This window comes from Zerene cesonia, unplaced genomic scaffold (genome assembly GCF_012273895.1).
Source record: "Zerene cesonia ecotype Mississippi unplaced genomic scaffold, Zerene_cesonia_1.1 Zces_u005, whole genome shotgun sequence".
In the NCBI taxonomy this organism is placed as follows: Eukaryota; Metazoa; Arthropoda; class Insecta; order Lepidoptera; family Pieridae; genus Zerene; species Zerene cesonia.
In genome coordinates this window covers 908147-934511 of record NW_024045135.1, presented here as the reverse complement: position 1 = coordinate 934511, position 26365 = coordinate 908147, and the positions used below count along the sequence as shown (strand labels likewise).

The 26365-nt window shown below is 34.8% G+C and overlaps 4 protein-coding genes across 16 annotated transcripts in view; 2 read left to right on the top strand and 2 right to left on the bottom strand.

The window, feature by feature from the left end:
* Positions 1–4352, bottom strand: part of LOC119838821 (kinesin-like protein Klp10A) — a 55833-nt gene extending 51481 nt beyond the window's left edge. Inside the window, exon 1 of one of the 5 annotated variants that reach the window (XM_038364944.1) lies at positions 4047–4352. In XM_038364944.1, coding sequence (XP_038220872.1) covers positions 4047–4107 — 61 coding nt within the window. In that variant the 5' untranslated portion in view covers positions 4108–4352. The remainder of the gene's footprint in view (positions 1–4046) is intronic. The other 4 variants (XM_038364943.1, XM_038364945.1, XM_038364946.1 and 1 more) reach the window with 4 other exon arrangements.
* A 500-nt stretch (positions 4353–4852) lies between these two features.
* On the top strand, positions 4853–8018 carry LOC119838831 (bifunctional arginine demethylase and lysyl-hydroxylase PSR). Its single transcript, XM_038364959.1, has 3 exons — positions 4853–5028; positions 6658–7361; positions 7440–8018. The coding sequence occupies exons 1-3, from the start codon at positions 4956–4958 to the stop codon at positions 7824–7826; spliced, it is 1164 nt and encodes a 387-aa protein (XP_038220887.1). The 5' UTR covers positions 4853–4955; the 3' UTR covers positions 7827–8018.
* An 802-nt stretch (positions 8019–8820) lies between these two features.
* LOC119838791 (cytochrome c oxidase subunit 5A, mitochondrial) lies at positions 8821–9879 on the top strand. The gene is made up of 2 exons (XM_038364906.1): positions 8821–9057; positions 9407–9879. Exons 1-2 carry the CDS (start codon positions 8921–8923, stop codon positions 9726–9728), a joined length of 459 nt encoding a protein of 152 aa, XP_038220834.1. The 5' UTR covers positions 8821–8920; the 3' UTR covers positions 9729–9879.
* A 1533-nt stretch (positions 9880–11412) lies between these two features.
* The window catches only part of LOC119838788 (DNA-binding protein Ewg), a 19600-nt gene continuing 4647 nt past the window's right edge, over positions 11413–26365 (bottom strand). For 2 of the 9 annotated variants that reach the window (XM_038364897.1, XM_038364899.1), the window contains exons 4-14: positions 25193–25317; positions 22517–22690; positions 21089–21227; positions 20603–20715; positions 20110–20238; positions 18887–19006; positions 18163–18285; positions 17631–17769; positions 16903–17018; positions 13522–13659; positions 11413–13120 (exon numbers count right to left, since the gene is read on the bottom strand). In XM_038364897.1, coding sequence (XP_038220825.1) covers positions 13073–13120; positions 13522–13659; positions 16903–17018; positions 17631–17769; positions 18163–18285; positions 18887–19006; positions 20110–20238; positions 20603–20715; positions 21089–21227; positions 22517–22690; positions 25193–25317 — 1364 coding nt within the window. In that variant the 3' untranslated portion in view covers positions 11413–13072. Of the gene's footprint in view, positions 13121–13521; positions 13660–16902; positions 17019–17630; positions 17770–18162; positions 18286–18886; positions 19007–20109; positions 20239–20602; positions 20716–21088; positions 21252–22516; positions 22691–25192; positions 25318–25989; positions 26265–26365 lie in introns of those variants that run through there. The other 7 variants (XM_038364898.1, XM_038364894.1, XM_038364902.1 and 4 more) reach the window with 6 other exon arrangements.

Below are 26365 nucleotides of genomic sequence, written 5' to 3'. Positions count from 1 at the left end.
TAAGGATGTGTGTGAGTTTGTTGCTCTTTCACGCAAAAACTACTGAACCGATTGCCGTGAAATTCGGTACGTAGACAGCTGGAGAACTGGAATAACATAGAGGCAACTTTTTATCCCGATATTCCTACGGGATACGGATTTACGCGGGTGAAACCGCGGGGCGCAGCTAGTCTAATATAAGTGTATTAAAAAGAAACATACTATTTTGAACTGGATGGTGTAGAAATAGATAGAGAAGTATTTTATTTGAACTAAGGTTTAAAAAGCCTCAACGCTTCATAAGGCAAAAAGGAGTTATGATAAAAGCTTTACACTAACATCCTTATATATTACGTGTTACGTCATTTAAAATAGAATCATGACTTGAAACTCAAAGTAGCATATACGTAAATAAATGACCATTCCTGACTAATCCACTTGTGCCATAAAAGGCATATCAAGAAGACCTCTTTCCTTGAATGGTAGAATGCCCAAACTTCTTGAAAATTAGGAACAAATATAATCTTGCTTTTCCTTTACCAAGTAAAACAACCACAGGCAACTTATTTTCAGAAAAGGAAGGTCACTTCACTCGACGTTGTTTTAAAAAAATATTCTTATAAATAGTACACTAGTGGGGTGCTTAAATCGATGAGTCAACCTTGGCTCACAAATCGTAGGCGACAACACGAGGCGAGTTGGAGTTTATAAGGAAACTGATAGCATCTTAACGATGCGAGATGATGGAAATTGAACATGAGATTGTTGTGAAAATTTTATATTTATCAAGAAATATATGTTATTAGATGAAGTGTTTGTGCTAATAATGGTTAAATATAAAAACAACATATGTACATGGTGCATTGCTTGCCAGTCGTCTTAGCATTTTCAAAATCGAAAACAGATAAGGCACATCTTTTCTGATATTCTGGTTAATCAACAAAATTTCAAATTCATGAATCTCAACATTCGTGTTATTATGCATTATTATAAAGCATCATTTTCCCTTAAACTGGTTTAGATTAAATGATACGTATTTGTCTCTTGGGCCGGAAAAAAACTGATGATAATGAAATTTCCTATGGTTAATAGAGTATATTTTTTTCCAAAAAGTATGTATTAACAGATTGAGTACATTTATAATGTTTACAGTATAAACTGAATTGGCATAGCTCACATTTTTTAATTTATATTTCAAAATAGGCTCAAGACATCTAATTGCGGAGACATGCGCATATTATCATTATTTCATCCCTAATTCATGTAGAAATGTATGCAACAATATCATAAAAATTACTTGGCTCCCCGTGAACTACAAAGCACCATGACCTCTACACTTTATTGGCTTGTATGACAACATCCTGATTAACTAGGCAACATTAGTTTTTATTATAAGTGTGTTGTAATTTCTCACATATTTATTTTGCATTAATCAAGTCATTGCATATAAATAATATATCAATATTTTATTACTACATATTAGAAAAAGTGTTCAAAAAAATCTTCAAATTACTCTTTCATCTCCATAGAACAGAATAATTTTTTTATTTCAATTTGTAACAAACCCATATATTTTTCAATTATTATTTTAGCATAAAAACAAAATTTCTGAGTTAGCAGTTACATTGACAGTGCAAATTTCAACTGAAAAAAAAAGAAAATTTAAAGTAGGTAATAAAATATCGATTTATTGATATCGGCCGGCGGCGCGCACGCAACGCCGACCGCTTCATATATGGTCGGTTGACGCAAGGCCGCGACCCGTCCTCGCTTGCTTGAAATTCGAAAAAATATACATTGCTAACTGATATTGTAACGGTTAAGACACACTAGTCCATTATGACTATACTAAGAATGTGTATTTAGCTTTTGCCTGCGGCTTCGCACGCTTTAAATTCAAAGAAGTTTAATAGATGTTATTACACAATTATTTGTGTTAGGTTTATACCTTCCTCTTGAATCACTCTCTCTATTTAAAAAAAAACCCCATCAAAATAAGTTGTGTAGCGTTAAAGAGCTAAGCATACATACATACATAGGTTCAGACATAAGAAACAACTTTACGTAGTGATAAAAGAAATTGCTGAGTCTATTTGTGATTTTAAGATATTTATTGTTTCCCAAGTACATAGTGTGTTTGATATCTTAAAAATGAATGAAATAATTTTTTTGACTTTTTCTTTTTCCAGGCCTTATCCTAAGAAAGTTTGAACCAATTTACCAATTTTATGGATGTTTTACTAGAGGAAAGAAAATTAAAATGATTCTTTTGAACATTAAAGATTACCAACTTCCCCGGGGAGAGGAACCTTTGCAAATTTAAAAATGGGACCAAATGATAACAATTCCCTAACAAACACAAAAAGAATCACATCAATCAGTTGAAACTCCAAGACAATAAATACAAGTTAAATTGAGAGCCTTCTTGGTTTTAGGGACATGGGTTTGAAAACAGAAATTCTGAAATCAAAAATCCCTTAACACATTCAATCAACACAAGCATAAAACAAGAATTAGTTATCATATCAATTACTAGTTATGCCTTTAAGCTAATCTAGACTATAATCTATCACCATACCAAAGTTTCACATATACTGATCAGCTGTATTAGCATGATTGAGTAGCAAACATACATTCATTAGCACAAACTTTCAGGTTTATATTTTAAAACAAGTTTAAGGCTAGATGGTTAATAATTTTATTTCAGAGTTTATAATATTAGTAAAACTTTTTCTACAAAATTATTTCATGTGCCCAATTGATAAAAATTACTGAGCTACTTTTTGTCTGACCACCAGACCAGAACAGATATGGGTTGAAAATAATTCATGAAATTGCATAGCTTTTTATACATTAACATATGATTGGTGATTAGCTGGATAATGACAACAGTCAAAAATAGATTTTCATGGAATAAAAAAAATCATTTTTATTTCATTATTTTCGTATTCTAATGCAAGAAAGAAAGGATATTGTCACATCTCAAACAAAGAAATGATAACTCTTATATGGTATCCTATATATTGCTCTGTAATACAGAACTACTATATATGTGTTAGCTTTATGTGTTATCATTTTCACATTTATTTATTTTTTATTTCATACATACATACATTTTTGACATTTTTAAATTTACAGTTTATATCAATTACAATTTAGTTTATATAAACGGTTTGTCTTACATATATTTTAAAGTTTTCATATATAAAGCCGATGTTTCCCTAGCTAGATTGCAGGGCAACCTGTATTTAGGAGAAACAGCTTATTATATATAATACTGTGATACCATCTTTGGTTTTGACTTTACTGTTGTTAAATCTTTTTTTCTTAACATTTACCACAATTTCTGATTCCAATTACACGGAAATGTTATCACTTAAACTTTTATCTTCCAGGCAAGATTATTGGTTACAAATAAATTACAATATACAATTTTCTACACCCACAAAGACTTGGTATAAATAAAATCAATACATCTTATCGCATGTAGATATTTTTCTTTTTTTTACATCATAATTTTCTTATCACCATTACAAATTTAAAAACATTAATTGGATTTATAGATAGAAATAATAAAATCTACTTTGAAAGGTATTCCAATTACTTTGTAAATAAATCACCAAGAAATATATACATTTCATGTTATTGTTTGTTGGTCAGCTGTTATCTAATTATCAAGTTTAGGAATAAAACATAGAATGAATGTTCATCAAAACATTTTGACAATTTCTAAATCTAGCTAATTAATCTAGTATTTAGTAATAATAGGAACATTTATGTATATTTTTATCCTTCAGCGCAATTGCATTTTCCACAAAATATATGTTTTTCTTAAAAGAATAGATCAAAGAAAACCGTTAAAATCAATTGAACTTATATGAGGGCTAAACTTGAGTAAGTCAGGGGCTATGCACTGTGTGTAAAAGTTCGTTATGAATGAATCATTAAAGGAACCTTAAATAGTGTAAGAAGCTTCAGCTAAATGATATCATTCTGACAATTTGATAACACGAGTATGAGTAAGACTATGACGAAAAGAAAGGGAAACAAAATTGGCTTTTACTCACCATCTGTTCTTTTGATGTTGATGTTAATCCCAGATTGAATTTTGATCGCACCGTCATCCATTTTTTCACTATTTTATACACCATATACACTAATTAACATTATTTTGCATCAAACGGGTATTCAAATATTGTCTAATACATTCGGTAATTGAACTAAAGAACCGGTGAAAATTACAAATAAATTTCTACACCCAGATTGACAGTTATATCGAGCTAGCTACACACTTCAGACTGGAACGTTTCAAATTTGTTTCACTACAATAGTCAAATCAACCACTTTTTTTTCTTTCTTACGATATTAGAAGTAATTTAAATATCATAACAATTATTTAAACTGAAACAAAATAAAGACAGTAAAAACGTTTTAAATTATATCGGTTATAACACGAAATTAAAAAATTGTCGATCTGTAGATCAATGCGTCGAAAATTGTTATAATGTTGCCAGGTTATGGGCCATGTAAATATTAATTGTCGGAATATTACATTTTTTTATGGGAAATTTGGACGATACCGCAATTTTTCACATAAATAGATAATTCACTAAATTTCTAAACATGAGCTTATCTTTGTCCTCTCATACCATATCTTAAATAAAATTAAAGTTTTGCTCTTTTAATTTCCGGTTACTTGAAGTATCTGAATAAAGTCAAGTTTTTATGAATATATTGTATAAAAATACATTCCTACAATTTAGTAATTCCATTACTATAAGAATCTTTTGATAGGTAATCTATATCAAGGATTATGAAGGAACAAGCAATTGTTTGTAATCTGTTTTGTCTGATGTCAAATGATTGAAATTTGAAGTCTGCAATCTGCATTCCGCAAATAATCAATCAAAAATCAGCTTGTGGTCGGGATTTCACGCTGAAACTTTTAAACAAATTAAATACTATAGTAATTAAGAATGGAAAGCGAATATAAACTGTCACACAAAACTAAAAAACGCATAAAGGAAGTAAAAAGGAAAGCCCGACCAGGTACGGTGCATTATTTTATCATGAATACAATTGCACTTTTAGCTGCCGTTTTACCGTTGGTCCTGTTTATAATAAAAAGGGAGAATTAGAATAGTTAAAACGTTTAGCATAGTTGAGTAATGATTTCTACTTATCTCTTATATTCATATTCGTTTATGGTTTTTAGTTAAAGAGTTCTAGAACAATCGCTAAGTGGCATGTGCTATGTGCCTATTTGACCTCGCTTTTGGAAACGATTGTTTGAATTTTGTTAAAGTTCGCCTGTTAAATATTAAATTTACATACCATAGGAAACGAATTAGTAAAAATCAATTAAATTTGAAACCTAATAATGTAAGATTCCTAAAGATTATGTTGCATGGAATTTAACAATTGATCATAAACCAGAAAGATATAGAAACAAGGTTTTTAAACCTATGTAATATCTGGTTTAATTCATATATGTCAATTCTGTAACATTATACTCTATTCATCAGCAGTCAATTAAATTGGAGTCTGTTATAATGAGATGTAATGCCTTCGGAATCCCATATTTATAATTATTTTTTTTAGTTCAGTCCCGAAAGAATCACTCACAACCATGAATATATTTTTGAACAAAAGAACAATGTAGTTGTTAAAAGATGTATATAAATTTTAAAACAGAAATTTCATTCTAAATGTAGACATACATGTAGAAAGTCCTAAGGCATAAATTTACAATATTTTTTGCAAACTTAGCATACAATGATTAATTTATATCTGGAGGCCCATATCCTTTTCCTTACCCAGTCCTTTCCTTTATTCCTCTCATCAATCCTTCCCAATTAAAGTCGGCAATCCATTTGTAGAGCCGAAAGGTCTGTAATTGACCTTATGCCTCTCCAAATGTTCATGGGCGGTGGTAGCGCTTACCATCAGGCGACCCACTAGCTCCATTGCTGACTATGACATAAAAAAAATCTTCAAATTGATTCTATTCAAAATGTAATATTATATTAAGTAAATAAAACATCACTAAACTAGCTCAAACTTAATGCTCCAAAAATTTTTATTCATGTGAAGAAATGATTGATACACACATTTAAATGAGGGAAAATATATTAACATCAAATATTTAATAATATTTTATAAGGCTGAGTAATAATTAAAAATATCAAGAATATAAATTATTGTCATAATTAATCAAAATAAAAACTATCCTATATCTTAAGTTGGGCCAAATTACACATCAAATGCCAAATTTCATCAAAATCGGTTCATTTGGTGAAGGGTTCACTGGGAACATACATCATGACACTGGATTATATTAAGATATATGAAATGTCCCATCCATTTTACTGTTCTCACTTAGTTGCCTATTTTTTTAATTATTCTTAGTTTTATATATTTAACTTTGTATTTATGCATTTATGGAAATATTCAATCATCAGAAACATCATCCAGAAATATAATGGTTTTTATATACAATTGATTGTTAATGTTTATTTGAAATTTATAAGATGTTTTGAAAACCTATATGGATTATTGTTCCTCTGATAAATCACTCATACATAATATATGTGACACAGTTTTCAAGCTTCTTTTCTATAACTATATTCAGCATAAGCAAAGATAAGATAATCTTTTTTATTTATCATATAATTGCAGAATTAGCTGATAAGCACCAATGGACAGCTTTAAAATATGCATCAAATTTTGAAGAATTCCTAAAATGTAAAGATAATGTAGATAGAATAGATGCCAATATAGTCCCACCTGAGGAATTCATAGAGAAATATGAGAAAATTTATAAACCTGTAGTCATAACAAATGTGCAGACCAACTGGCGTGCTAATCACAAATGGACGCTTGAACGACTTGCCAAAAAGTATAGAAACCAAAAATTTAAATGCGGCGAGGACAATGAGGGTTATAGCGTTAAGATGAAAATGAAGTATTATGTAGAGTATATGAGGACAACGACTGATGATAGTCCACTTTATATTTTTGATAGTAGTTTTGGTGAACATCCGAGGCGAAAGAAGCTTTTGGACGACTATGACATACCTAAATATTTTAGGGATGATTTGTTTAAGTATTGTGGTGAGGAAAGGAGACCACCATATCGTTGGTTCGTAATGGGACCCCAGAGGTCTGGAACTGGCATTCACATAGATCCCCTAGGCACCAGCGCTTGGAATGCTCTAGTGTTTGGTCATAAACGATGGTGCTTATTCCCGACCCAAACTCCTAGAGAACTGATAAAAGTGACTGGAGCAATGGGTGGGAAACAGAGAGATGAAGCTATTACTTGGTTCAAACTTATTTATCCTAAAACTCAACTGGATACTTGGCCAAAGGAGTATGAACCAGTTAGTAACTTTATATTTGTTAAAGTTTATTTTTTCATAATACATAGATCAGTTAAATAATCAAGTTGCATGTTACAGGTTGAAATACTGCAAAAGCCTGGTGAGACTGTATTTGTTCCTGGAGGTTGGTGGCATGTTGTACTAAATATGGACGACACTGTGGCTGTAACGCAAAACTTCTCCAGTCGGACAAACTTTCCCATTGTGTGGCACAAGACTGTGAGAGGACGTCCCAAGTTATCAAAGAAATGGCTAAAAATGTTAGAAGCTAAGGAGCCAGAATTATACAAAGTCGCAAGCAGTGTCGATATTAGCCAGGGCACAGGAGTGGCCTCAGATAGTTCTTCAAACAGTAGTTCCTCCAGCAGTGACAGTGACAGCTCCTCATCAAGCAGCTCTAGTGAAGATGACAGTGGACAAGAAAGTATTACTGCTTCTAAAAAGAAGAGACGAAGGAAAGTGTAAGGGGCATTAGAATTAAATAATTTTTTATCAACTGCACCAACTGAAAAATTCTAAAGAGTATACAATTTATAGTGTAAGCTGGACCTTTTGTATTACTAGATGTAATTATTTAATTTTGTTTGTTTGTTTTCTAAAGAGTGTTCTTGTTACACAAAACATCAAGTATAATGAATAAAGTTTAGTATTTACAAATGTATATTTTATTAATTAAAACTGAACATTTTTTGTAAAACCTGACTCAAAGTGAAAATTTTAGATTCAGTACTCTGTAAAAAAGTAAGGGTAGAGTGAACAGGTACCTTCCAGGGAAGCGCGCTCCTTCTTAACTACATCTATGCTTACCAGCAGCGAGACGGTAGTCAAGCGCTTCCCTATCACACATAAAAAAATAGAGTTAAGAAATCAATCAAAAGTATGTAATAAAAAAAAGACAAGACTAAACAATAACATTAATTACTGCGATAGGCGCAGTTAGAAAATTTGCCAACCCCCATACGTATAAATCTACTCTGTGGCTAACCAGTGCTACCCTCAATCAATGAGAGGTCGGCAGTCGGCACTGAATAGTAATGTCGGTGGTTTCGAAGTACACAAACGATATTGTTAAAGTGTAGCAAAAACGTTAATTCTTAATTTTTTTCTAATACTATTGAATACTTATGATTGTTAAGATATAGGTGAGTTATTTCTTTGTTTTACTAGCATATAGATTAAAGTACATTTTTTGAATTTATTGCGATTTCACATATTTAAATTTAGTTTCCATATGGTTTTCATTAGAGTTACCATTTATGTTAATGAAACAAATAAGTCTGAACAAATGATTTCACGCATCTAATTAAAATTAAATTATGCAAAGTAGACGCATCAAGAAGAATAATTATTTTTTCATTAAAAATAAGTAACTACCAGAATTGATTTTTTTTTCCTGTATCATAGACAATTAGAATACGCGCATGCACCAAAATGATGTATTGATTGACGTATGTTATATTATTGGCAATTGGCAACACGAAGTTAGTTTATGGTTTTCAGCCTCTCGGCAGCCATATTTTGTTATCCTTGCCAAAGTTCCTGTGGATTTTCCGTACAAAATGTTAAAATCGGCTTCGGGTGCTTTGGCTAATGTCCTGAAAAGGTCTTTGATACCTGCTACTAATGTTTGTGCAGTGATCCCTTCAAGAAGGGCTCACGGAGGTCCCGTCGAGTCAGACGAAGAATTTGATAGAAGGTAACCTGTCTGAAAATTTTGACGTTATGTAACTGAATATTGGTATGATTTGGTTGTGTTTGTGTTTTATTTGAAACAAGTAATGGGATATCTATGAGAATTGTTTATCAAGCTAATGATTTCTTGCCCGAAATTTAACACACACGTACGCAATATCGTTAAGATAGACAACGTGAGTTTCAGCAGGAGAAAAATATGTTTTGGGCAAAGTAATTATGTAAAACTATTGCTTTAATTTTATGTAAGAGAGGAACGATAATCTTAACTAATTAGAAGCTATGACGCTAATTTATCACACAAGTCTTGCTCTAATTAATTTTAGTATCTTATCTTTTTACTTGTGTTTCAGATATGAAGCCTTCTTCAACAGAAAAGACATTGATGGATGGGAAATCCGTAAGGGTATGAACGACTTGTGCGGTATGGACTTGGTGCCTGACCCCAAGATCATCATTGCTGCCATGCATGCCTGCAGACGAGTGAATGACTACGCCCTCGCTGTGAGGTTCATTGAGGCTTGCAAAGACAAGTGCGGAAGCAAAGTATCCGAAATCTACCCATACATCATTCAGGAAATCAAGCCAACACTCACAGAGCTCGGAATTGAAACTCCAGAGGAACTTGGCTATGACAAGCCAGAATTAGCTTTAGAAAATGTGTACGACATGTAAGGTTATTGGTGATAAGCTGTAGAAAATTTGTATAATAGTTTTGCTGTTGACTTATTTTATTTAATTGTGAGATACAACTATCAAAGTATTCTAGGTCCACCATATAAAATCGGCTGGCTTGTCTAATGTATTAAACATTAGCGAAATAGCATTGTGGTTTTATTGTTATTTTTTTTTTATAATTTCAGAATTTATCACATAAATATTAAATATTAGCAACAGAATTCTGTTTTATTGCTGAAATTAAATGGTCCACTTTTTAATATTTTAAAGGCATGAAAATAAAACAATAAAGAATTATCCATTTGATCATCATGTTTGGTCTCTGATAAGTCAAAAAACAGGTGGCGTGATGAATTTATTTTACACTATCTAGACCAAAAATCAACTTGAGATAATATGGCATAGTAAAAAAAGCGAGTTTAATCCAAATTCATTAAAAGCTATGAGAATGACATCTGCTATTGAGAAAGCTGATTCTTTGTATGTGGTAGTCGAGCACGCTTCGGCACGAATTTGGCCAGCTTGCACCGGGGAAGTACCACACCCCCACAGAAGACCGACGTGAAATAGCATTCTGCTGTGTTTCGTTCGGTGAGTGGGGGAGCCGGAGGCCCATGTCCTTTTCCTTCCCCTTCCCAGTCCTTTCCTTTATTCCTCTCGCCAATCCTTACTTAATCCCTTCCCAATATAAAGTCGGCAATCCATTTGTAGAGGCGTAAGGTCTATAATCGACTCTACGTCTCTACAAAGGTTCATGGGCGGTGGTAGTGCCTACCGTCAGGCGTTCTACCAGCTCCATTGCAGACTGTGACAAAAAAAAAAATTCGAAATAATATGCATTAATTATACAAAATAAAAGTAAAACAATATACATTGCACAGTTACTAAGTATTTTTTTCTGAAAAAGTAATTTTTTGCACATTAAAGCTAAATGTATCATGTTTGTTTTAATATATTGCATACAGGGCCCGTTTAGAAGTTGGTGTTATGCAATCTTTCTGTTCTAGTAAATAGACATAACTTATCAGTTCTGAATTTTTTAATTAAAATACTTGAAAACAGGTCAAAACAAGTTAAGGTTCTATGGTGATAATGATATCGAACTAACAATTAGATTTAGATAAGAGTCTAAACCTAATTCAATCCATATCTTAAAAGTTTCTGTAAAACTTTTGACTCAATCTTTCTTACATAATCATGAAATAATGCCTCAGGCTGTCCTGTGATCGAAAGATTAGAATTTTAAAATTGTGTGTTTGCTCTGGACTACTTAAATTTGAAACATGGATTATGTTGATTTTGAGTACTTTTTTTATTAATAAGAAGCTTATGAGGGTTACAATAGAAAAATTCCGTATTATAATTCTGAATATTTTTTAAATGATCTATGTACTAAAAAATATTTAATTGTTCTTAAGAAGTCAGATTGTTCGACGCATGCTCTACGGAATATCTTACGGTTCTTCCCAATATCTTGGTTAGTTAGTTATCTAGGTAAGTTAATATTTTTGTCAATGTTAATAAATTAGTCGACTGAAAATTTCTGTAATTTCATTCGTTAATAAACAAAAACATGTCGGCACGCCCACCTTTAATTCTTTAATTTTAAACCACCTAAGTATAAAATAATTTCATCGAAGGATACTTATTACATTTGTAAGAAAGAGATGAAACTACAAGCTTACGTAAATACTTTTAATGATTGCATTATACACACAGTCATACCATATTTACAATCGCAAATCATCACTTAACAAAATTGTGCTTTTCCATACCTATACATAAATATTAAATTAAATAAATTAATGAACACAAAATAAAACCAATAAATTATAAAATAAAAAACAATAAGGTTACGCATCTCTTAAATATAAAATAAACAATACGCAATTATACAGATTTGTACTTTTCTAGGATGTCTACATCTTACAACTATGCTTGGCTAACAATTTAAAATAATTTATTATTATGAATTATATGAAACTTAACCTATCTCAAATAGGTTTCGTCGCCGATCCGACCACTGAAAACCAGCAAAGTCATTAAACGTCCCTAAATGCATAACATCATACATTTTAAACATCAATATAGATATACTTTGGATCTTTAACCCTGCTGAGGTCGCTCACTAAATACAGTGAAATTTAATTACATTAATTCGCCTAAGAAAGTATTTTACAATTTTAAATTACGTTTATTAGACTAGATCGTTACTATGACTCAAACCGACTAGAACGTGTCAACAAAAATTAAAATTAAATTAAAAACAACAATTGCACTTAAATAAGCTTAAAATAAAGGAATGTAGGTAAAATAAAATACCGGAACAATTATTGCGTTATTGCACAAAAATAAATTGGTATAAATATTTGGTGTTTCTTAATAAATTATCGATAAATTAATAATTACGCTAGTCTGCGTTCTGAGAACGCGATTGATCGCTGAGATCTTGGACAATTTATTCATTCAATTATCTATGCCCGTTTTATAACTCGCTCGTTTAATTGTTAGTAACCTCAACCTCAACTAACATCACCTCCATATATAAAAACTGATTTTTGGTACATCAAGTACTTATGACCTATCGTACACTTGCAGTGTTGATTTATGGTTTTTTAGTAATTTTAATACTTATTTGGGCTGTTAACTTCTACAGCTGAGTAGTACATTTGAGTTTTCTTTGGCATATTTTTCTATTCTGAATTGGCTCTGACAATCAGGCTTTCAAGGCCGTATATTCATTCATTTATATACTGTAATTTTATATGAATTTTAACAATTATAACAGCCATATTTTCCTAAACGTGGCAACCCTAGACCTAGAGAAGAATAGTAACTATTATTTTCGCCGTTTAATAATTGAATCGTTACTTATTTATTTACAATAATAGGGAAGATGTTAAAAACTTTTATAGTAAAATCTGTTATTGTGTCATTCAACAATCTCAATATTTACGGTAACTCATTTTTTAACTGTACATTATGTAGACTAGAGTGTTACGGTGAACATTTAAAATTTTTTACAATGCGATGTCTCATACAGTTACTTCTATGATGAAAACGTCACGAACCGGGGGTCTATCATGAAAATCCGTAAATAATTGTCTATACAAAACGGTCGTACATTTACGCGCCTCAATATCTGTCATGTGTCATCTGTCAGTGTCGGCTTCGCGTCCGCTGTGTTATCTGCGGGTTCCCGCTCGCCGGGCGTGTGATAGTCTGTGGTGAGGTCATGTTGCCAGCGCGATGACGTCACGAGCGCGTCACTGAGCGTCGAGCGCGGGCGGCAGCGGCTCGGTGGCGGGCTCGTCGCGGTCTTCCGCCACGATGCTCAGTAGCTAGGAATCGGCCACTACCGCCTCGCGTTCTGACTTCACTTGCTGTTGCTGGAATATTTTGTTGAAATTGTATTGAGAATTGTATAAAATCTACTAAGTTGTCAAAAATGTCGACTTCGGATGGTATGTTGCTTATAAATAAAATAGATCAGTAACAGGTAAAAATTGATGAGAATGAATTCAGCAATCTCTCGTTCTATATTATATACATGTTGAAACCGTTAAGTGTCCACAGGCGATTATTGTACGTATGTTTAATGTACACTTTTAGGATATATCTCGTTTCAAATTATTATTGTGATTTTATCATTAGGTACAGAACTTTTTAAATTTTTAGTTGCTATCGCCATTACGGAGTAATCGCCTGTGCATCATCAATCGCATATCCGCTAGTATCCTCTAGTCTAGTAGTATTATAGCCCCGGTGGTTGGGTCTAGCCGGCACGCACCATCGCCTTGGTGAGCACGGTGGCGTCCTTGAGGCTGAGCACCTGCAGCACCTGCGCCTCGCCGCCGCCCTGCAGCATGACCTGCGCCACGCCGCCGCCCATCGAGATCGCCTCCAGCGCCTCCCCGTTCTGTTCCACCTGAAACGCGTTAGAGTTATCCATGCGTATTGATAGTTAAGTTTTAAAGAGGAAATATATTCTATTTATTTGGCGTGCCTTAGAGGACATCGATGACATCTTTTTTTTATTGATTTTCTTGTCGAGAATGGACTATAAAATTCATTGTTAAGCAAGACTTTTTATAAAGCATTGCATATTCGGTATATTTATTTTTTAATAAATTTAAATGTAATATTTTTTTATAAACTTTAGGAAAAACAAAAATCTTTCCTCTTTATAACTTTAAAGTCAATATAGGATATACTTAAACAAAAATATAATATTAAGAAACGTAAAAATGAGTAAAAAACAAAACAATACTATGTAAACAGTATTTGATGATATGAATTGTACCAGACTTCTTCGAGGGTTTTGATTACGTAATGGCAAAACGGAAAATGAAAGCCCTGCCACTGGCGGCTAAAAGCGTGGGCGTTTATCGAACGTGTCGGATAAATAACAAATATTTTATGATCTGTTCGACAAAAATAGGTTCTTGTATTTTCCGATAATTCCGATAATTAAATGGATATTTGCTTTTCTAAACGTGTGTTATCATCTTCCGGTCTAGTATTATTATTGTGAATGCAATTAAAAAAATATCCATAAGTACAACACAAGTAGTAATACGAAAAAAAAAAATCATAACGACATAATCGAAAGCCAAAAATAAAACAATACACACCTGACGACGAAAACGAGCGCGTGCAATCAACAAGTCACAAGTATAAAATGAAACACACATCAAATAAAACAAAAAACGTAACACAATCACAGCTTTAATGGTGAAATTCTATCTACTGGCTGTACAATTAGAATATTGTTTGTGAATTATATTATATAATTACTTCCACCTACGCCGAAAAATCTTTGGTAATAAAATACTCTTTTTCATATTAAAAATATGGCACTATAGCAACTAAGCATGCAATATAAATACGTTATCATGTCACCAACAATATTCTGAATGCACTAAACAAATAACGCAAAAAATAAACTCTACGTAAACTTAAAAAAAAAAACAAAATATACACAATTAACTAGCGAGTGTTCAAGATGAAGACTTGTTCAATGTTATAAGAGACAATAATTTTAAAAGGAAACAGCGACTTTTAACGTTCTTTTTTATTAATAGCAAGACAATATACATGCTGTCTTAACGCGAAAGGTTTGTTATTTTCAAAGAAATGTTAAGTTGTTACCGTTTTTGGAAACAAACCATAAAAACTTTAACAAATATTAGTTTTTTTTTTTGAACATTTTCTTCATCTCCACACACAAGAACTCTTCAAGCAACACTCACTGGTGAAATACTTAATATTGGACATTTAGCATTTATCCACGAAGGAAATAATCACTTACATTTAATTAAAACACTAAATTCTCTACCTATTTAATATTTATTATGCGATACAAATATCACTGTCCAAGTTTAGTCTATATATAGTCCTTCGTGAATATAAGTGCTGGGTTTTCACATTCAAATAGAAATAAAACATCTGTCAATAAACAACTATTAATAAATGGCAAAGCACAATTAGAAATAAATTTTTCTTTTAGAAAACTAAGAATAATATCTGGAAAATTACTTTTTTTGCATACAATCAATGCGTGTTTTACAAACAAGCCTAAAAAATAAACACTTAACGCATGCAAACAATAAAACGAAATTTTACAATCATAGCACAATATAAAAATCAAATGTCACTTGCAAATATCAAAAATAGTGCACAACAACTAATTAAGTAATAAAAAAAAAAACTTAACAATTTGTGTAAATAACACCATGACAAAAATTTCATGTAAATAAAGAATTTTTATGTAGTGTACATTGTATCACTTTAATATTATCTCAGTTCTACAATATTTTGCCACACTACAATGCAAATACATTGCAGTTATGTATTATATACTGAGAATTTACTTCTCCCAAATTACGTTAGGTGCATGTTGCAAGCTGGCGGATTCTCAGCTCCTATTTCTTTGTAGTTTTTAAGTAAACCGAACTGATCTTAACCTAAACTTCAATTTTGCGAATGCACACTTCACAATTGAAGTTTAATGTCAATTGTCACATATCCCACGAAATAGTAATCTAACCGTAACTAAACTACTAATAAGTTCTATATACCTAACTTTTTGGCACTAACACGCGCGAGATCTAAGTTTTAAAATTGCTATTTGGTATTTGGAGATGCGAAACAATAAATTAATTCACCTATTTTATATAGAAATTATTTTTACTAGGTACATATGAAAAATAATATATTTCTTTAATACTATACTGAGAAGACAACGAACCGAAATAATTACCTATCTAAATTAAAACATGCATTAAATTTTTACTAAATAACATGCACCAAGTTAATTGCTTTGTCACAAATTAAGGGAATCACATAATAAAAAAAAAATTGCGGTAGGTGACTAGAATTAAACTCACACCTTCTTTGGTAAAAATACGGTTTTAGTATAAAATTTTTAAGTTTCTTTTAAATGCAAAGATTCGTTGTACCTACATTGGTATTTTTATAATAAGCAATATAATTAATATGAATATCTGCGTGCATACGGCACAGGAAAGTTTCAGTCAAGCACACTCCGTCCAAACACAGAGCAAATACACACCTCTCATGTATTATGGTAGTTCAAACGAAACCGTTTAAAACATGTCTCTACGTCGCACTTGTACATGCATTTAAATCATAAATCCGTATACTGTGTTAAGCTCAAACTATTGTTGAAACTTCATTTGGCCCAATACTCACATTCACCCGTTATTGTCTCTATAATCACATTAATTATTATCTATAGAGAAAATCATGTGCCAACTACAACAACAAATAAATTTGACAGATAAACTTACTATTATTATTTCCTACCAAACCTTTTATCGTTAGGCACCATTTCTTTTCGTTACAGCTCATTGATGTTTTATCAAAATCAAAACCACGCAGATCTTATTTAAATATGATAAATTCAAGCGAATACTAAACTCATGAATATCAAGAAAAATCCTTATTCATTTTACTACACAACCAATCCAAACCGCCTAACTAACACTCTTTCTAACTAAACGCTCTCCACTTTAACGCGTATCGCGGTGGGCGCGTGCGCGTGCGCGTACAGCCGCGTGCCGGCGTGCGTGCGCGCACGTGCCCGCGCGTGTGCGCCCACGTGTGTGCGTGCGTGTGTGCGCGCGTGTGTACGTGCGCGGGTGTGCACCTGCACGAGCGGCGCGACGCACACGCCGTCCTGCTGCTGCATGGACGCCACCATCGACTGGTACACGGACGCGGAGACCGGTACTGTGATCACGCCCGACACGGACACCGGGTAGCCTGGAAATTAAACGTGTTGATTAGTTCTGAACATATTTAGAGAAGACTTAAACTTGTTTGGAGCAGCCCCTTTAATAAAAAAAAAAGCTTAAAGATGATGGATATAAAATTATAAAGATGTTTTATTTGTCTATGTAAGTGTGAATGCCTCATGAGCAAGAGTAGAAAACTATTTTGGACACCTTTTTTAATACCATCCTTGAGCCAGTGCTTGAATATAACTTGTATTATAATATCACACTAAATTGCGATTAGACTTCAAAGTAAGATGATAAGGAAAGAGAGCAATGTATCAGAACTGAAATGCCACTCCCGGAGCACTTTTTACCCTTTACACCTAAGCCCAATTTATACGTGTATACTTGTAATATATTTGGAGTATATATAAAGGTGGCCAGTTAAGATTCGTACACATAGAATTTTATAAATGCATATTTTACTTCCTATAGAAAAAAAAAAACGCATCTGGGATTTTATGAGTATTTTACGATTAGCGTACGTAACTATAAAGTCCGCTGAGCATAGTGCCCCATCGGCGGGACACCCTGTATGTATATATATATATAACTTATTGTTGTTGTTGTTGTTTTATATCAGTATGGTGCGGCTCACCGTGGCCGTCGTCGGTGGTGAGTATGATCTGCGTGTCGGAGTTGAGCGCGGCCTCGTTGAGGTCGACGGCCACGCCCTCGCCGTCCAGCCCGCTCACCGGCACGCCGCTCACCACCGCGCCGCCCTCCGTGCTCTGGATCTGCGCACGCGCACGCGGACATTGCATTACACTGTGATATTATACTTCAACACTGGTGTATCATCATCTGCCAACCCGCACTTGGCCAGCGTGATATGGCCTCAGCCCTCATAGGAGGCCTGTGTCTTAGCAGTGGGAGCATATAAGGGCTGATGATGATGATGATGATGATGATGATTATATTTTGAAGTAAGATAATTTAAAATGCTATATTGACTTATTTGGAAAGAGCAATACGGCGTTTTAGATCCACTCATCTTGGTGCCAACGATGATAAATCTTAAATATACATCATCATCAGCCCATACGTAACTCTAAACACATCTTTTATGTTTTCAAAAGAAATACCAATCTCCACATAAAAAAAACGGAACAAACAAACAAAACACGTACAACTTGCGCGGTGGTCCCGTCCGGCAGCGTGATGATGGGGCTGTTGGGGTCCACCTGGATCAGCGACACCGACCCGTCCGGGTTCGTGATCGTCTGCAGCACCGCCGGCGCGTACTGCGACATCTGAACATCATGTCAATTGGTTTAAAACATTATACATCATCACTACACACTATACAATATAAAGCAAAGTCATTTACCGCGTCTGTATGTATGTATGTTTAGATACTTAAAACTACACAACGAATTTGATGAGGTTTATGAGTGATTCAAGAGGAAGGTTTATATGTATCATAACATCTATTAAACTACTCCGAAAAAAGTGCGTGAAAAGTCGCGGGAAAAAGCTAGTCATACTATATTTTTATAGTAGTAGATAGATAAGGTATCTAAAGAATTAATGTCAAAGCTTAACCTTCGCTATTTTCTTTCAAACTTCTTTTCGACTTTCTTCTTTATTTATGAGTTATCTAGATGCGTAGGTGATTAGTGACGTTGAAGCACTACCTAACGTCCTCCAAAGTATCCCAAGTCGAAGCGAGTACCGCCTGCTAGCCATAAAATAGACACGCGAACAAACCATCGGTCGATATGTAAAAGTTATCAAAAGAGCAACCAAACAACCTAAGGGATCCTCAGTCACACACAACGCCCACAAAAAGATCCCGCGGCACACGCGGCAACCTAACGCCCATAAAAGGATCCCGCATCCCCCATATCGTACATCGACATCGGCGAGCGTCATCTGGTCGATGCACACTTGCTGCGAGGTGAGCACCGCCTGCTGGCCGTGCTTGCTCGACCCGCCCGAGTTGCAGCTGCCGCTCGGCATGCACTGCGACGACTGCAGTTTTGTTAGTGTGGTACGTTTTAAAATGGGGTCGAGTAGGAAAATTTTTTACGATATTTTGCGTTAAATTTTAAAGTGGGGTTGAGTAGGGAAATTATTTAATTCGAATTGGGGGAATATGTTTTGTAGAGATATGATCGTTTCAGTCGATAACGATCGAGTTAATTAACCAAATAAAGCGTTTTATAGTGGAGTTGAGATTATTTTAAACGACGGGTCGATTATTTATTTAATAAGTATCCATTAAAAATACAATAATTAATTATTCAATAATAATACAGCATGTTACCAAAATCCCAGCAGCAATTCCAATTTTGAACGCGTAGAAAAAAAAAACAAATAATCATATATCACACTTATTAATCACAAATATTGGAAATAGTAAGTGTTATTTACGTATACGTATCTATAAATGGTAAATTTGGGTAAAAGAGTTTATATTTCTATGTTAACAGCAAGGGCAATATTCGATATAAAAATTGTTTTAAAATTTCTTCGCAACAGATGAAATTTACCTAGTCGATGTTTTATTAAAAATTACGAACTTACAGTATTTTTATAAGCCCTTGTTAAATAATAAACATCACATGTAAGATATGGAAAAGTTTGGAATTTAGAGTCGCAGATCATAAACGTACACGTATATCATGATCCTTGCGTATACGCACATATGCGCGTGTTTATGCGTGAATTGTTATATTCATTGTGCCCATAAATGTTTATATATATTTTTCGTGCATATTTCTTTGTGTCTGTTCCCATATATGCAGGTACATGTGTATGTGTATTAGAAAATTGATATGCATACTTAAGCGTGTATATATGCTAATTAAAGCCCCGATGCGTTAAACTAAGAAATCTGAAATTTCTCCTTGTCTTTACGTTGACAGATATACAGAGAATTGAATATAGACGGCACTAATGGCATGCGAACAGACTCTTTATTGAAATGGGACATATTTACGTGTATATACGCGTGTATTCGCGTGTATATGGGTGTATATGCGTATATGAGCGTGTATTATATGGGTGTATTTGGATGTATATGCGTGTATAAGGGTGTATATGCGTTTATAGGGGTGTACGGGTATACGGACCGCAGGCGAGAGCGCGCGCTGGTGGTGCTTGTCGTCGTCGTCGTCCGTGAAGGCTGGCAGCAGGTCCTCGCGCCCGTGGTACTTGTAGCAGTTGATCACTATCTGCCGAAGCGCGTGCGTCCACGACATCTGCGGGAACATACATGCGCACAGTGTACAAACTGAATAAATTTTATATATTTTATAGTATATATATATAATAATTACAGTTTAAAAAAACCAAAAAAAACACGCTTTTATTGCAAATTGAACTAAAAACTAGAAAATAATTTTTGATGGCAAAGAGTTTAATGTAACTATAGTTGCAGATGAAACAATCAATCATAATGAATCACCTCAAAACAAAATTATAACAAAATTTAAGTTATTAACACAATGATTCAATTCACAGTAAAAAGCGTGGGGTGCTTAATATTTTTAAATATTACAATCATCATTGGTAACTATCTATGAGAGGATAGTTATGGCCCGGCACGGCGGTCCCCGCACGTACCTTCTGCTTCTCGTCCTCGGAGCGCGCGTCCATGCGCACGTTGGCCCACGGCAGGTCCTTGGGCCACCACGGCGGCCGCGTCGACTCGCGGCCCCAACCCGGCTTGCCTCGCACTGGCCGTTACATAATGTTGTTCGTATTATTCATTTAAACAACAAAAATCACATGGGGGCGTATATACTACACAACAAACTAATGTCAATGATAATTAAATTACATATAAAATATTTAAAACGTTCGGTTAGTGTAAATTCCCTCAGATTAAAGATATTCCTACTGCCATAATAACAATTAACAGCTTGAGAGCTGACAACTAAACTAATCAAGAAAGCTAAATGTAATCACTCAAAAAAAAAGTCATATGTATAAATTCATTCAACATTAAATTATACATTTTATTTCTTTATTTTAAAACCAACAAGAGTTTAACTGGAGATCATTCAGAGAGTTTACACCGGACACAACGGAGCCGGCGGCGGCACTCACCCATGGAGTACTTGAGCATGAGCGGTATGAAGGCGCGCAGCTGCGCCTGCGTCATCTTCTCGACCGGCGTGGGGATCCCGTCGATGATGAGCGGCGGCAGCTCGAACAGCGACGGGTCCTCCTGCGGCGGCGGCGGCGCCTGCGGGCCCGAGCCCAGCCCGAACTGAACAGTTATTTCGCCGAGTGCCCGCGGGACGCTCGCGCGTGCGCACGCGCATGCGCGGGGCTGTGCGCGCGCGCGGCATGCGTGCATGCGGGCACACGGGGCGCATACACTGAGTAGATATAACTTGGCTACTTGATACTTTGGTATAGAGGTCAATTGAATATTCCCAATGCTTTTCCCATTAAATATGCGTAATAATTAAATTGAACTGTGCCAAACGCCAAAAACCGTGCTCTAAGCGTACAGGCCACATATTATTGATCGTAATTTTTGATCCTTTGTACTTTACAACATTTGATTAAAATAAGTTAATGTAACGTAAATTGCGTTATATCTCCTCTTTGTATTCGCTCCGTGAGCGGGGCTACCGATTTCCACTGCACAAAGCAGAGTCAAATCACGAAACCAAGATAATTAACTCTACAATACCAACAGAATGATAGCAATTTTAATATAGATATTATTTTTTAGTTTCGAGGAAATTTGGAGTTAGCAATGTGCACACAAGTATATAATGTGGAATCAATCAATGTGCAGTCGAAAAACAGTTGAAACGGTTACTAACATTTTAGTTCAAACTAAGCTTAGCAAGGAGATCAGTAATTAATTAGAGTAAAAAGCAACATTAAAATTACATTTCTTCATTTCTGTTTTTAACTAAAAAATCTATTGGTTTGTAGTATCAGATGAAACGTCTACATTTTTCACGACATTCTTTTTTTAATTAAAATAAAAAACATACCTCAATTTTTCCACTAACCTCTACCTTTAATAATTTTTTATTTACACTAGTTATAAGAATTATGCTATCTTAATCTCCAACTCATAAAATATGTGTCATTTCACTCGTGATACTACAGCAATTCTGTCAATGCAACGTAAATAAATTTGATGAGTCTTTATGTGATTAACTTGGCTAACAAAATGGAAAGATTGAATAACTGAAGGACATTTAGTAAGAAGATTAAAACTTAGCGGTGTATGTATGTCTGTGTGTGAACGCACTAATACACACAAGTACCCAACTTGTGTGTATTATTTCGCGAGCGTGTGCATGTATCATTGAGTATAAATGACTGCTTACAATCTATAAGACTATTCAGTGATATAATCTAAAAAAAAAACATTAAATTTACGTGGTTTACGATCTATGTAAGCACGGGCTTGTAAGTGCGTACGTGCTTATATACGTGTGCGTGTGTCTGACGTGTCTGTGTACGTGCGCGTGCGCGTGCGCGTGCGCGTCTGCGTGTATGTGTCACCTGCTGCGCGAGCGCGTTCTCGAGCTCCTCCATGATCATGCAGCGCAGGTTGCGCACGACGTCCTCGAGCGGCTTGGCGCCGAACACGCGGTACGACGTGTTGGGCTTGCCCGGCGTCGCCACCAGCACCACCGCCTGCTGGCCCACGCGCGTCGCGAACTCCTCTATCGTTTGCTGTGAGTGGGGTGCGATAACTCGTTATACATTTTATAGTGAGATCGTATTGTATCGTTCGATGTTAAATAAAACTGGGTATTCAATGAAAAATTATCAAAAAATGTACAGTAGTTTCGAAACTTATTAGAAACGATAGACTTTCCTTTCTCCCTTCTTAATTTTTCGTTACAATATTATACGTGAAGCGAAAACTGTGTACGTACACCTTTTTAAGAGAATTGGACGGATATTCACACACGTAGCAGTTTTAATGGAGAACGAGAGCATACTGCTAATATTGTTTCAATAAGTATCAAATAAATTAATAAAAAATATATAACACCACTACCATGACTTGAACAAGACATATACCTATAATAAAGATAGCCATTTTTGAAAGTTTAAAAAGAGGTCGACACCGACCACAGCGGCTCCGCTAGTTAGTATAAAATACACTAATTTCCTTCCTTGAATTTGTTCGTAATTCAAACGCAATACAAATTTGGCTTCTTTGTTGTGTATTACGCGAGCCAAAACTCGTAAGTAATCAATTATTAAAGGTGGTACATTTTATTTCATAGAAAAGTTTTAGTTGGTACACCTTGCCTCTTGCAAGAATGGGTACATTCAAAAGTTTAGCTCACCTAGAGATCAGCGAAAAGTTTAAGTTATAAAATAACTAGCTCTAACCCGCGAAATATGCTGTATCAGACTATAATCTATCTCCGTAGCAAATCTCATACAGATACGATAAGCTGTTTTCGCGTGACGAATTAACATTCATACATCTAACCATCCATATTTACAAAGTTTCGCGTTTATAATTTTAATAGTGTGTTAATAAAAACGTAAAATTGCTTTATAGACATTATTTAAGAACACAGTTTTGAAGAAAGATAAATTTTCCACAAATGTACGAATAGCGTAGATCATGCCAAATATATTCAGCGTCTATGACCGTGACACAATAAAACTAATACGATTACAGCCCCTCGCACGTAAGGGTATCGATTCGCCCAAACAATGTTAAAATATTCACCCCAAGTTCAGTCCGCGAGGTCATTGTAACTTAATACGCATAAACGTACAATATTTTATAACATTGACTGATAGAATTAGCGCTACGCCTGTTTATAACGCCGATTAGGATTTATTTCTTGATGGTATTCTCTCATTTTTTTTTACTGTTGTATAATTTTTAGTTATTTGTAGTTTTAGTGAAGACCAGAAGTGTGGAAAATGTAAAAAAAAATATGCCTATATGTGTAAATAAAATTTTGTTATAATTTGCTATGATATTGGCAATCCTTTTAATAGTCTATATTCTACTGTATAATATATAATATACACTTTGAAATAAGTGATATTATAGTATGTAATGCATCACTACATAGTATAAAATAACGTCGCTTTCTCTGTCCCTATGTCCGTATGTATGCATAAATCTTTAAAAATACGCAAGGGATTTTGATGGGTTTTTTTAAATAAATAGAGTGATTCAAGAGGAAGGTTTATATGTATAATAATATCTATTAAACTACTCCGAATTAACGCGTGCGAAGTAGCCGGCTAGGAAAAAGCTAGGATGCAAAATTTGGTCTAGATATCAAATAAAACGGCAATAAATATAAATTGTAAGTAATTTGTTTTGTTAACTTTAAGTACGACGAGTAGAGTAACTTGGATCGACGATTGACATGGAACCACCACATTAAAGCCAAAAGAGAAGAAATAAACCTTCGCTACCGAAGTTTGTACTGGATACTAGGCCGGAAAAGTCGTCTCTCACTGGACAATAAACTGCTTATATATAAAAGCATAATCAAACCTATATGGACATACGGCATCCAACTATGGGGTAGTGCCAGTAACTCGTCAATCTCTATACTGCAGCGTCAACAAAATACCATATTACGAACACTTAGCAATGCTCCTTGGTTTGCAACTAATGCTGAAATTCATAGCCATACCAATATATGTAGCTTAAAAGATGAAATTAATAAACATATAAAATCGTACGTGACCAGACTGGAGAAACACCCAAACAAACTTGCTAGCCAACTGACAAAAAGGACGTATCAAAAACGTCTTAAAAGGAAAGACATAATTTAAATGTGTCACTTGAAGAGCAGATGTCCTCATTGGAGGGCTCGCTCTACATGTCCTACTTTGCCAGGCAACAAATCCGCTTATAGCGAATACCGCTGATTGCAGATTTATAAAAAAAAAAAAAAAAAAAACTTTAAGTACTCATCGTATAAGAATGTGATCAGTTGTTCAAGAGATAAAATCATTAACGCAATTTTTTATCAGTACACAACTAGCTTCATATACTTTTATTTAGTTTATTAAGTTATCCATTATAAGATGTTTTTAATATAATTAAATGTGATATGGGTGTTTAATCTACATAGTATTTACTATTTAAATATTAAATTTAATAGTAATAAGAATTTAAGAGTGGGTAACGCCAGTAAATTTCTACCACTTTTGCCCCCCAGCCCTTCCTCCCTCTCTTACCCTTAATTTCCTGAGCAGTCTGTTCTGATGGCGCTTCCTAACTGATGGGTTGGTTTCAAACGAGTGCGGTCGCTTTCTCTTCTTTGAGGATGCTATGGCGGCCGCTGCAGCCATACCGACGGGACCTGGAACATTGTTTGGGATAATTTCTCTACATAAACATCACAAGGTAAATAAACATTTCTATTTGTTGACGTTCCGAGTCTTTGGGCTTCGTGTACGAGAAGTTATATAGCTACAAATAGACCATCTACAATGAAATAGCATGCGTTTATCTTGTTTGTGATTTTGTGCGGTAAGTGGGGGAGCCAGAGGCCTGTTTCTTTTTCACCTTTCCCAGTCCATTCCTTCCTTCCAATGATTCATCCGTTCCTCATCCCTCACCTCTTAAAAGCGGGTAGCGCATTCGCAAAGGCGCTACCTCTGCAAATGTTCATGAGCGATGGCGATCGCTTACCGTCAGGTGAACTACCAGCTCAGTTGTCCGCTCACGTAAAAAAGAGTTTCTTCTTCCGTGTTTAATTTTTACTTTTATAGCTATATTATTTTTTGTATGCTTTACAAATGAGGTGTCCCCTTAGGCACATGAAATCGAAACAGTACAAGAAATTCGATTGTTGAAGTAGAATCACGGTTTCCTACATCGTGCATCAGCATTTCTCAACTCCTGAGTTTTTTCCTCAGATGCGTTATAATGTTTATTCATGATAAGCTGTTCAGGCCCCTATCTTTTTCCTAAGGTAAGGTGGACCACCACAACAACACTTCAAGACTCTAAACCGACGGGGGTAACTCACCAGCGGCCGCCAGCTGCTTGGTGACCTCGTCGCTCATGGCGCTTTTGATGACGTCACCGGCGTCCTCGTACGCGGAGCCGGCCGGCGACGACGCGCACTCCTCGTCGTCCTCCGAGCCGCCGCTCAGCCCGCACCCGTCCACCTGCGACATGTCCTGCGCACCGTACGACGTGTCATAGTCTGGCTAGATGCCGCGTACGGATGATTATCTTTTGTATGTTTATTTTGTGAGTTGTAGACACGACGAGAAATCACCGTCAATGTTCAATGATGATTCTCTTTTCTTAAAAATAGTTTTAATCTATATTAATACTAGCTGCACCCGGCAAACGCTGTTCTGCCTTACTCTTATCATTTAGGGGTGTGAAAAATAGAT

Bases quoted from the DNA above. Each gene is read 5' to 3' on its own strand.
- LOC119838831 (XM_038364959.1), top strand. From the start codon at position 4,956: ATGGAAAGCGAATATAAACTGTCACACAAAACTAAAAAACGCATAAAG. The intron at 5,029-6,657 runs GTACGGTGCATT...ATATAATTGCAG, and splicing joins AAAAAGGAAAGCCCGACCAG to AATTAGCTGATAAGCACCAA. The intron at 7,362-7,439 runs GTTAGTAACTTT...TGCATGTTACAG, and splicing joins GGCCAAAGGAGTATGAACCA to GTTGAAATACTGCAAAAGCC.
- LOC119838791 (XM_038364906.1), top strand. From the start codon at position 8,921: ATGTTAAAATCGGCTTCGGGTGCTTTGGCTAATGTCCTGAAAAGGTCT. The intron at 9,058-9,406 runs GTAACCTGTCTG...CTTGTGTTTCAG, and splicing joins GACGAAGAATTTGATAGAAG to ATATGAAGCCTTCTTCAACA.